This window comes from Typha latifolia, chromosome 2, assembly GCF_019914945.1.
Source record: "Typha latifolia isolate L0001 chromosome 2, TyphaL0001v2, whole genome shotgun sequence".
NCBI lineage: Eukaryota > Viridiplantae > Streptophyta > Magnoliopsida > Poales > Typhaceae > Typha > Typha latifolia.
The window spans coordinates 827,441-840,034 of record NC_133087.1 but is presented as its reverse complement, the minus strand read 5'-3'; the positions used below and the strand labels follow the sequence as shown (position 1 = coordinate 840,034).

At 36.4% G+C, this 12,594-nt stretch overlaps 2 protein-coding genes and 1 non-coding gene across 7 annotated transcripts; 1 reads left to right on the top strand and 2 right to left on the bottom strand.

Moving 5' to 3' along the window:
- Positions 1–645: 645 nt before the first annotated feature.
- On the top strand, positions 646–5,532 carry LOC140782296 (protein IN2-1 homolog B-like). Of its 4 annotated transcripts, none has more exons than XM_073128787.1 (10): positions 646–1,378; positions 1,687–1,758; positions 1,854–1,914; positions 2,106–2,192; positions 2,866–2,964; positions 3,045–3,153; positions 3,248–3,324; positions 4,367–4,474; positions 5,114–5,194; positions 5,296–5,532. In XM_073128787.1, exons 1-10 carry the CDS (start codon positions 1,359–1,361, stop codon positions 5,302–5,304), a joined length of 723 nt encoding a protein of 240 aa, XP_072984888.1. In that variant the 5' UTR covers positions 646–1,358; the 3' UTR covers positions 5,305–5,532. The 4 variants fall into 4 exon arrangements, with proteins under 4 accessions (XP_072984888.1, XP_072984889.1, XP_072984890.1 ...); XM_073128788.1 differs by having other exon boundaries at positions 1,354–1,507; XM_073128789.1 differs by having other exon boundaries at positions 1,377–1,574.
- A 412-nt stretch (positions 5,533–5,944) lies between these two features.
- On the bottom strand, positions 5,945–9,349 carry LOC140781903 (uncharacterized). Of its 2 annotated transcripts, none has more exons than XM_073128194.1 (4): positions 9,167–9,349; positions 7,821–7,953; positions 6,953–7,167; positions 5,945–6,420 (listed from the first exon to the last, which is right to left on the bottom strand). In XM_073128194.1, the coding sequence occupies exons 2-4, from the start codon at positions 7,911–7,913 to the stop codon at positions 6,129–6,131; spliced, it is 600 nt and encodes a 199-aa protein (XP_072984295.1). In that variant the 5' UTR covers positions 7,914–7,953; positions 9,167–9,349; the 3' UTR covers positions 5,945–6,128. The 2 variants fall into 2 exon arrangements, with proteins under 2 accessions (XP_072984295.1, XP_072984296.1); XM_073128195.1 differs by having other exon boundaries at positions 7,821–7,976; positions 9,167–9,245.
- A 923-nt stretch (positions 9,350–10,272) lies between these two features.
- Positions 10,273–10,345, bottom strand: TRNAE-CUC (transfer RNA glutamic acid (anticodon CUC)). Its single transcript has one exon. It is a non-coding gene; the product is annotated as a tRNA-Glu (tRNA).
- Between the last annotated feature and the right edge of the window lie 2,249 nt (positions 10,346–12,594).

Here is a 12,594-nt window from a genome sequence, read left to right as displayed (position 1 = left end):
AGCTCTCAATCTTCCTTAGGGAATTTATGAGACCATATCTTGGTTTACTAGTTTGACAAAGTATGTATGCTGATTCGAGGCTCTATACTTTTGTGAATTAACTAGGCTATGCTTTACCAACCAACTTTAGTAGAGTTGGTAGGTATCTTAGACATGAGTTTAACTCCAACCCCAAATAATATTGTAGAGAAATTATTTGGTGGCTTGGCTCGATTCAGTTGATGGCTCGACAGTGCGATTAGCTTAGAAGAACAGCTTGACAATGCAACGGCTTGGGCCTTAGAGTAGGTCTCAGCGGCGTTTGGTTCAAAATAATTGTTCGGCGATGTATATGGCTTGAAGCGTTGGCCCTTTGTCCAACCCATATCTAGCCTTCGGGCTCATAAATGATAAAAAAAACTAGGCTATGCTTCGCTCTTAATTTTTCTTGTGTGCCATGAGAATTGATACCCTTTATTATTTATAATGTTGTTTATTATAGGCTAAATGTGGTGCTTATGTCAAAGAGTTATTTTATCCACTCTTCTATAAATCATACTACACTAGGCCGTCAAAAAAGCATGTGGGCTCGTGAGGCTCACGAGCTTGGCTCATATATATATATATATATATATATATATAAGATTTAGAATTGTTGAATCAGAAATCTAACGATTAATATGATCTTTATAAATAAAGAAAAAAATCCTAGTTTCTCCCCAAACCTATGACCCATCCTCATTGGTGCTAGACTCCGGACGTTCCCCAACCCCATACCCTCTCTAGTCTCCACCAAAACCCCATCTTTATCGCCTCATTGATCACAACTCTCCACCAATTATCAACGGCGACCATCTTTATCTTCACCACCGAGGCACCGGCAACGACTCTATCTAGTCTGCACTAAAATCCCATCTCTACCACCAAGACGGCACCGACGGAGACTATATCCTTCTTCACCACCGAGGCACCATTGGTGACCCTTTCTAGTCTCCACTAAAACCTCATATTTACCACCAAGGCGACATCGAGACGACTATCTTCATCTTCATCTTCACCACCGAGGCACCAATGACGATCTGCTCTAGTCTCCACCGAAATCCCATCTTCACCACCGAGACAACACCGATGGCGATCCTCTCTAGTCTCGAGCCCATTCAGCCCACGAGTTGAGGAGCTGAGTTGGAGCCTTATAGAGTTGTGCTCGAGTCGAGCCGAACTAAACTTCTCCAACTATACATCATTTCTCTTGGAAAAAAAAAATACACATGGATGTGAACGCCTAATAAGCTAGTGCATTCGACGACGTAGGTGAAGTTGAACTTTTCCACGTGGCTAGGAACCACGTGTACACTTCCGTGCAGTCATACGATCCAGGGATGGCAAGTACAGCGCCTGGGTAATTTCTGGACCTCCCGTGTTTCTAAACCCATTTCGTGTCAATTTTTATCTCTCAACTGTGGGATTTCCAAGTAATTTGATCGTATTTCGCTCAAGATTTAAGAACGATATCACTATATCGATCGAGGTTTCGGTCCCAACTTTCAATCTTGAGTGTCGGTGATGTTTTACTTTGTTTCTCTCCTTCTCTATTGGCAAGATTTGATCCTCGAGCTTTGATATTTCTGGAGTAGTTCCTGTTTCTAGATGTAATTTTGGTCTAAATGTACTTAGTCCTGTTTCTAATTGTGATCTTGTTTGGTATAGATTTATGGAGATCCTTCCCCCTTCTCTCGATTCTACTGCTGAACCACCCAATCTGTTTGATGGCACCACCAGGTAATTAATATAACGAACTCATTGTTTTATTTAGATCCGAATTTTCTCCTTTTTTAGCTTTAATTTCTGTCTTTTTTTCTTTGTTAATTTTGAAGGTTGTACACATCCTACATATGCCCATATGCGCAGCGGACTTGGATTGCGAGAAACTACAAGGTATCCTAATTCTTTAGGTTTATGTGCACTATGCATTTGCTTTTCTAGGTCAAGTTAAACTCTCAGATATTATTTTGGTCCATCATTGATTATTTCTGTAGTTGTTACTCTTCTAGGATGTCTAGCATTTTAGCTTTTCTGTACAAATTGAGGCAAGTAATTGTAATAAATTGTCTATTCTTGTGAAACAGGGGCTGCAGGAAAAGATTAAATTGGTCCCAATTGATTTGCAAAATCGGCCTGCATGGTACAAGGAGAAGGTTTACCCCCCAAATAAGGTAAATTAACTTCCATGTCATGTGATCAATCTCATCTAGTGCGCCAATGTAATTTTTAGCAAATGACCTTCCTTGATCGGTGTAGAGGTGATCGTATTAGCGTCACCTTATACCCAATTGTTTGGTTAATATCATGTCATCTATTTCTCTTGATTGCCTATTGTCCCTTTGGAGGAAAAAGAGTAGTATTTATGAATCTGAATTTGAATATGCCACGAGCATAATTATTCAGACCAAATGGAGTTTAATATTTTGAAGAAACTGCTGACCTGGGAAAAGGAAATTACATGCTTTTTTACCAGTTCAAATGGTTGTATAAAGTAATGGCAGACGATGCTGTATATATCATCTGAGAAGGACAAATTGCCCCACAATTAGCAGTATTAAACAGTTGTTACTGTAGGGATTTAAAAATCTGTTAGATACTCCACAAGCAAGTAGAATACTGTTGCAGATAGTTTGATTAAGTTGAGTCACTTACCTGTTAGCAGATTTGTCATTGTTTATTTTTTATCAGTTCGTGCTTCAGGAGACTACATCCTTGGGTAGGCGATGCTTGTTGACTTAGTTTAGCAATATTTGACGTGTTTACTTAGCTAACATGATGCTACTTAAAAAAAATGGTTCTTAGTCATGTTTCTGCACATAACATGGATGGGAAAATTCTTATCAGGTACCTGCTTTGGAACATAATAATGAAGTCAAAGGAGAAAGTCTGGATTTGATCAAGTATATAGATTCTAATTTTGAAGGTCCCGTGCTGCTTCCCGAAGTAAGACATAATTGATGTTTGTGTAGGTTGAAGTCACCTCTGCATTATTCAATCATTTGACATGTCTGAGGATATGTTAGGATCCAGCAAAGCGTCAGTTTGCAGAGGAGCTGTTTGCTTACAGTGATTCCTTCATCCAAGTCATATTCAAAGCATTACCTTCTAAGGGAGATGTGGATGACACAGTTGGTGAGAGCAAACTCTTATTAATCTGCACTTTGTTTGCAAGAAGAATTCGTAGTCTAACCATCATGCACTGATTTGGTTAAGCCCTTTTCTGCAGTTGCTGCCTTTGATAAAGTAGAAGATGCACTTCTGAAATTTGATGATGGACCTTTCTTCCTTGGGCAGTTCAGTCTAGTAAGTAATTTTGATTTTTTTGCTTGACACACCCCTATATCCTTGTGATTAGAATGGAGTAGATATTTGAACTCTGACAATTATACATGGGACAAACTTATCAAGCCGTGGTTAAGTAACAAAACTTATGTACCTTTATGTGTTAGTGTTAAGGATGGCATTGTAGCATCATACTATGTTTAGATATTGCATCAGTTGGTGGAATACTAGATATATTAGATCTGATTACTGTTACCCAGTTAACAGGCTCAGCTTTGGTAATATCTAGTAAATAACGAAATGTTATCTGAAGAAGCAACACTTGAAGAATATATTCCACCAACTGTTTGCTTAATAAACGACTAGCTCCACCTTGATTGACTATGCAAGCTTTAGAATAAATGCACCAAAAGATATGCAGTTCTTGTTTTTCTTTTTTCTTGTCTGCCTTATTTTTAATTGTGTAAAATTGTATATCACCATGCTTATGCTGTGATTAGTCTTTAATCATTATGAAAGATGCTTGACATTTCCTTTATTGGTGAATATTTAACTATATTTTGGTATTACTCTGTTTTCTCTTTATTGTACACGTTGGTATGCTTACTATAGGAGTTGGTTGGAAACTTATGTACCTTTGGCAATTAAATGTCTTTCCAATTGTTCTCATAATACACATTATAATTCTTGTATGCATACAGGTTTCCGTTTAAATATTTAATTTCCTGAGTCTTTAAGACCTAAGTAGTATTCTACATGATATCAATCAACTTATGAAATCCTTTTCTAGTCACTGAGAGTTAGCTATAGAGCTTGCCAAATAAAATTGCTAAATCTGCAATTGATGCTTATATAATGCTTTATGTAAGACCTTAAGCAAAATTATTCAGCTTTATATTCTGATGGTTGTCAAGCTTTCCTGATAATCATCTGTTATGCTGTTTCTTTCAACATCATTGATAAGAATCTTGACATAGGGAATGAGGATAAGTATAAAATCATGTTCTCTTACTGTTTTCTTTATAATCTAAATTTTGAGTACTGACCCAAATGTAAGTACTAGGTGGACATTGCCTATGCTCCGTTTATCGAAAGGTTTCAGATTTTCTTTTCTGATATAAAAGGTTATGACATCACCAAAGGCAGGCCCAAGCTGTCACTGTGGATTGAGGTATTTAGAATTTCATACCTAGTCTAGATGCTTATAATTTAAAAGTATGTTATATTCAGTCTTTTCCATTTTATGCATCACCAAAGGCAAGCCCAAGTATTGAACATCCCTTGTGTGCCCTTTATCTAACTCTATCTTCCACATATCCTCCATAACTTCCAATCTTGAAGTCACCACTTCTGACATCCTCCTATGATTGATTCAATTAATTCTTTACCTTAACTAAAAAATGTCCTAATCTGTTCTTCCACTTTTTCAAAAAAAATTTGTTATAGGCCCGAATGTCTAGTGGAACTAGGATTGTTCCCCCCTTGTTGCATGAGTAGATTCTATTACCACTAAGGTGGTTGGTTAGTCCTACCAGCCAACTGCCTGGTAAAATTCATGGCAAACATATATCTTTCCTAAATTTTCCTAGGTTAACATTTTAATTCTACACCAAGAGTGTTGATGTCAGGTTGACACCATATTGTTTTGAATCGGAATAGATGGTGATATTTCATGGCCTAGTTCATTCATTTCTATATACCGCCTGTAGGCCTTCAACTTGCAGTTTTTAACACACTGTAATATACATTTAATCTTCTTCTCGTTCTATTTATCAGTTGCTATCTTTTAATTGAAGTAAATTTTTTTTAGGAGTTGAACAAGATTGATGCCTATGCACAAACAGTACGTGATCCACAAGAGCTACTGGCTGTCATTAAGAATAAATTTGGGGTAAAGTATTTCGACAACTTAGCTTTGTGTTTTATATTCATGTTTACACAACTCAGATATGTCTCACTTATTAAGCTAGATTTTTTTTTTCAATTTTGCAGATCGCTTGATCAGTTCTCCATCTCCTTCTAGATCAAGCTAAATTTGCTCCTTTGGGTAACCTGATGGATAGTCTTTCTTCGTGTCTCTTACTATGTATGTCTGCAGAAATGCAGATAATTTGGTCATCTGGAATGATGTTAATATTCTCGTAAGACTAAATTTTCTTCAGTATGAACTGTAATGGAAGAACCAGAAAACATGTATAAATAAAGCCTTTATGTGGACTTACATGGACATCTTCAATCTTGAGCTTTATCGGTTCAAATACATTGTTGTGGTCATAGTTCTATTTGGCTTTTGACCTGCGTCGTGGTATTGACAAGATTGAACATCACATTTGGAAAACTGGAACATGTTTTTTTTTCTAATGAAATAGCTTCATGCGTTTAGTACTAGTCCAGGAAATTTACAGCAGCCCATGTTTCTCATTTGATTATTTATGATATATTTGGTCTGCAATTGACCTCTTCTTTTCAACAGAGAATAAAGATCTGTGAGACTTCTTAGCTAGTAGAAGTCAATTAAACAACTGAAAACTGAACCTTCTGATTGGTTGATGCAAGAACTTCGAGGCATTCGCTTACAATGTGAAGGATATAAGCAGATCACGTATATGAATAAGTAGAACTTCAGTTGGCAGATTCAGAATTAGAAAAAGAAAAGAGATGACTATCATAAAGTGGTGCAAAGTATATTGCAAACACAATGTTTATGACTTCACACAAGATGCATTGATTTATATACATAACAGGACGACTAAATCCATATAATGAACTAGTGCAAGTAGTTGGCAAAGATATCTAATATTGAGTTCCCTTTTCCCCCTTTTCAGTTAGACCTTGACGCCGGACCCATTAGGATCTAAATCAGCGGCATAAACATGGCCATATTCACCTTTAGGATCATCCTCATCCAAGTAGTCAGCTCTTGCATTAAGAGTCAACATCTCGCACACAAGCCAGAAGAGAGCTGCATCAAGAGCCAGAAAGGCAGCACCACCAAAGAGGCCAGTCTTGGCAGTGGGGCACTGTGTCTCTAGATTGTGGTGAACATTATGAGAGCGATGAAGGCCCTCAGTGATAGTTGCCCACATCATCATCCCCAGGGCTAGAACTGAGACAACCCTGATTTCACAAACAATGTCAATCAGAAAGAAATAAATAATCATTTAGAGTAAAATAAGGTTTTTAACTAATCATCATCAGAGAGCAAGAACACAACGGTGACTGCAACTATGAAATCTGAAACATTAGGATGAAAATGACAAGATCATTAAAGTTAATTTCATTACCAATGTATAATGAGGAAAGGGTTTCATACTGCACAGGTGCAAGCATACATGTGAAAGAGAGAAGATATGGGAAGAGAGACGAGCAAAATATGGCATGTGATAGATTATGTCAAATGAGGAGATGGACTAGGCAATGTCCTAAACCAAAATGCACACTTTTCAAACTGGTAACTTCTCCAAATGCTAAAGCCTGAAAGTTATGCGCCACAGTGAAGTGGTAACAACTTAAAAGAATACATTATTCATCTAACCAACTTGTTGGCAATTTACATTCAGCTTCTCCTGTTTTGCATTTAAGTAATAGATAGGCCAGCATTAGTACTCAAAATTCTACTTGGATTCATTAAAGGCTGAATAAGACTTACTCGGCAACAATAAAGAATACGACCAAGGAGGTGCTTCGAAACAACGCTTCATGTGGAACAGATTTGCCTTTGTAAGGAAAGAAAACAGCAAGATGTCCTATAACAGCAGCTATAACTAGTGCCACAACAGAGAAACTTCCCAGTGCAATAGTTGGGTCACTTGGGAACTTGCAGATGACAACGTCTTTTCCTTTAATTGGAGTTCCAAATGGAGGCTGCATCAACACGGAAGCAACTGAATCATGAAGTGACAAAATAGAGGACAAAACACACCAGAAAAAAAAAGTTCCTCTAATTCATTGTTTAACACCAGAATGCATAAGAAAAAAAAACCATGCTGATTAAAGAAGTCAATTACACAGCACTACCAAAAACATATTATTTCATCATCTGAGATAGTTTCTATTTCCCAACAAGACAAAACATAAACAAGGGATAGGTTATATTTCAATCAAGTTAATAAATGCGTAGTAGGAGGGATAAGTCAAGGAAAAATAAAGCTCTTAAGTTTTCTTACTCAATCCACAGTGATGGCATTAGGTTGACGTTGCACTGTAAAGAAAATTGTTTCATTTATCTCTCCAATTGCTCAATATCATCTCCTACTGCTGCTGACAGCTTGCTACCCCCACATAGGGAGGATGACACAGAACAGTACAGTTAAATAAACAGGAAATGAGTATGTATTCACTTGAAAGGTTCAGAGTTCAGACTATCAAATCATTTACATTTATTAAGCCAATAGAAGGGAATCTTTTGCTGGACGAGCAGACCGTATAAAAGCAAATTGTAAACATAGACCTACAGAATAAAAGCTCAAATTTAAGATATTTTTTCTACATCAGTGAGACAGAGATAAAGATACAACCTTTTTATTTTCTGCGACTACACCAAATATGAAAGCCAGTGATCCAAAGAAAGCCACAGCAAGAGCAAATTTTGAAGTAGCACTTAAAGCCATTTCTTTAGCAAGATAAATAGGCAGAAATCAAACAGAGCCCCTGCAGCAAGTATGCAGACAGTACTATGTCAAAAAAAATCAAGTTAGAGTAAATACCAAAAAATGTACAACTGGATGACAAAGAGCAGTAAATTTTAGAAGTACATTATCTTCCAACATATAAGGACAATAAATGATTGCCCATGAAGCACTTCCATAATTATTTGAATTATGTCATGAACTGCTAGTATCTCTGGAATTTCAATAAAGTACATCCCTTTTGGCAAAGGAAATTAGATGCCTGTATCAGTTGATCATAAATTATACAAGAAATAAACATTGTCCGCACATAAAAATTTCTTGGCTGCTAATGTTTAAGCAAATGCATTCTTCAATTCACTGATAAAGAATAGCAAAGCAACATATTGCTCAATGAACATTGTCCGCACATAAAAAAAATTGGAACAGTACAATCATTCGGACTGCGGGAAGTTACATACAGAACTATCCTAACATCAACAAACTGATACAACCATCAGTCACAAGCAAATGAGAATAGAATTAAAACCAAATACTCAATAACAGTTCCAACTTATTCATCATCTTAAAGGTAGTGGATTACATCAAATATCAATCACCCGAATATGAACATATGTTACGTCAAATCATTCAAAATCTATGTTGATCTTTCGTAAAAGAAAAAAAATCACCGAAATCCAACCTTAAACAAATATTTGAAGAAAAAAAAATATCTTTTACCGAATTAGTAGACAGATAAAGAACTCAGAGAAATTAAACATACTTGCGAGTTGCAACTCCAATTCCGAGAACAAGCCCCAACAAACCGATTGCCCGAAACAATAGATATTTGAAGAAAAAAAATATATATGTTGATCTTTCGTAAAAGAAAAAAAATCACCGAAATCCAACCTTAAACAAATATTTGAAGAAAAAAAAATCTTTTACGGAATTAGTAGACAGATAAAGAACTCAGAGAAATTAAACATACTTGCGAGTTGCAACTCCAATTCCGAGAACAAGCCCCAACAAACCGATTGCCCGAAACAATAAATCTATCAAAAGGATAGTTACCAGAAACCCTAATAGAGGATCAATATACCATCAACTAAGCGAAATCATATCATACGACATTACGTTCTCTTTCCGCATCATAAAAATGCTGTAGCAAAATCTCAAACGCCCTCAATCCAACGAAAGCCAGATCCACAAGGAGAGACACGCACGAAATTACTAGGATTAGGGTTTTCGCTTACCTCTCGGGTCCTATCGGAAGAGATCCCGTCCGGCAGATGGGAACAAGAATTAGAGCAGCCGAGATTAATACTTGAAACAATTGCAGGATATTGATGTAAATATCGGTGGAATATTGGATATCTCCAAGAGGCGATGTCCTTAGCTGGCGGGGGGATCTACACAGCGATTAAATTCCCAATATTACTTCCGAATTACGCCTTTGACTTAGCATTATTAACGGAATTACCACTAGACCTTAGCGTGTACAAGATCATCCTGACCGTTGGATCCAGTGCGCCGCATTGATCTTTTAATATGTTTTTTGGCATTCAACCACCTATAGTTTAGCATTATTTAAAAAGGCCAACTAATTCTATGTTTAGCCTTTTTAAACTTCGTCCTGTGCAGTTTGCAAAACGAACCCTCTATTTATGTAAGTAAACAGCTGGTTCTCGTCTGGACCTCGGGGGAGGCAACCATGGTGTGAACGTAGAAGTAAATTTTAGTAAGGGCTTAATTGTGAAAACGGCTATCCTACGCAGTGGACATCAACGGACAGGATGAATTGGTCAAGCACTTTTGACGGTCGGAAGAGGTATCTTTATATCAAATAAGGAGGGTTGTTTTCGAGTGGCAAAGGAATCTGCTATTGATAGAAAGCGTCAACTTTGTCGGAGAAATTACTGATTCGCCATCCCATCAGGAAATGAATAGGGACGGCAATTGGACTAAATTGGGTAGAGTAGTTATGGGCTATAAATGCGGTCTCCCGTCTCAATGTTGAATGGAATATATTTATTTGTTTGGTTGAAAAAGTGGGAGGATGATGATAATAGCTGGCTAAAATCCTAAATGTAATCCACCCTAGATATAATTTTGAGCTTATATTTATTATTAAGTTTGAATTAACTGTTAAATTATTAAATTTCTGTACAAATTCAAGGTAGAGAATATACCCAACTAGTGGGGTTATAAACTTATATTTACTCCATTAGTTGAGTTTTAGTCTATCTAAAACTTAAAGAGTGAGTGTGGTGGGCCATCTTTGCAGTCCTGGGCCCAAATTACTATGGGCTTTGCTCTCCCACCTCTTGAGGAATAATGAAGTGAAAAAAATAATAACAATTTCCGTTGCCGGGACTTGAACCCGGGTCTCTCGGGTGAGAGCCGAGTATCCTAACCAACTAGACTACAACGGATTTGGTACGTGCTATAATTAATCCTAAAATGTGGAAACACCCACAGCCCTTAGTTTTTGCAAACAGAAAGCCTAAAAATGCCAAAGTTAATTAGAGCTACTTTAGCCATTTTCTGGCCCTAGAGTGCAAACCAAGCAAGTCTCTCTCATCCCATGTCTTTTAGCTCCAAGGACTTCCAAACCTTCACTATGATTCGATCAACACATGCCATGAGAGTCGATCATCTACAGCCCCGACTGCACCAAATTCCTCCCCTGGTCTGTGGAGGGCCAGCCAGCTTGGGGGGAAACTCATCATGTTCCTGCATGTTCCACATAATTGATGGCAGTTTGATGTTTTGCTTTTGGATCTCATCAAGTAGTAGATGAGACTTTTGTGATCACGCCGGACGCTGTTGATCTGTTACTGTCTTAGTACGACATGTGATGATCCAATTATTATTGTATCATTCACCTACCTATTTTCTTCCTCTTTTTTTCCTTATTTTTTCGAACAAATTTTAATAAAAAAATCTTAAAAAATTTCAGTAATAATAAAATTGAGCTCTTATTTGCATAATATATTTTTCTAAGGTAATCTATACTTAATATTTAGTAAAATTTTTATAAGAAATATATATGTTGTTAATTGTTCGACCTATATATATATATATATATATGTCCAATCTCAAAAGGGACGGCTCCCACCTCGCACGTGCTGCTCAGGCCCACATCCTTCACGTGAAACCACTCTATCTCCACCACACAAAGCTCTTCTTTCTTCTTGCATCTTAAACAAATCACAAGAGAGAGAGAGATATATCTTTAAAGGCTTAAAGCTATATATATATATAAAGGTAGCTTTGGATTGCCTTCCAACTCAAGCAAATGAGTGCTCTCCAAAGATCCTACCAAATATTTGTAACAAATTGTACTCCAAAAAGTTGCTCACCTGAGCAATATGCAGGCATACCAACCAATCGAATCAGAGCTTGTTTGGTGAGTTAGGAAACACATTTATATAATATAATTCTTTTTTAATCAAATAAACTTAGGAGTAGCTTTATATTTACTAGTCAGTTGGAGTTTGGTCAGGATGGGTGCCTAGTTTATGAGAAGTTTTGGTGATCATGGTTGTTACAAGGATCTCTAGTTTGTGTTTATATATATATATATATATATATATAACCTCGTATTGAGAAATACTTGTACTCGTAGTTTGGATAGTGATATATATTCTTATATAGCAACTTGTTCAAGTAAAAAAGGAATAGTTTTAGAAGGACAGTGAAGAAGCTCATGGATATGCTTGATGACTTAACTTTTAGAAGCAGGGTGTAAAGTTTGTGGTGCCAATGGTAAAGCTTCAAAGTTATCAAAGGGGGAACAAAAATATTAAATATTATCGTTTTTATCGTATAAATTCTTATCAATGTAATATTCTATATATCTTATGTTTGTCTTATAATTTTTATATAAACATTTTGGCACACTTAATATATGAATAAATTAAAAAAATATAATATGAATTTTATAGCACCAATGCTTTTCTCTCCCTAGGTACAGGTGGAAGTAAGAACATTATATTATATTATATTATATTATATTATATTATTACAAAGTAAGCCTGGGACTTCACATGCTTACTATACCCTTTTAGTCTTTGCTTTGGTGCTGAGTTGGTTTCTAATCAATTTGCAGTGGTGGAACCCTTCATCAATGAGACAGTTTTATAATAAGGGTAGTTGGTCACAGGTGGGTGGTCTAAAGCTTTAACTTGTTAACCATAATTGCTTTGGATAGTGACAAAATTCACAAGGAATTTTGCTAGATTCTAAGTGCTCACTTGCTTCCTATAAATTGAAACTTAATGGATAATTGAGTCAAACATATATATATATATATATATATATATATTTGTGACCCATTTAACAACCTTTTTAATAAATTTATTTGTTTATTTTCTCAATCCAACTTCAAATTAATATATTTATTAATGCTTGTCCATTGCTTACTAGATCTACCTTGTCTCCTGTTAATTAAGTGGAGAAAATTAATAAGGAGTGTGGATTAGTGGGGAACCGTTATGCTCCTGGATTCCTAACGGTCACGAACGGGCTAGTTAACGCCGTTACGCCTTCTAAGAGTGGGAGCGGGAGCACCCTCTGCACCCTCCGTCTTCAAGTTTTAACTAACGGCAAGTAGCTCTCTTTTCCTCTCTTTTAAGACCTTTTTTTTTAATATTTTTTTTCTACGAGATTTTTTTTATAA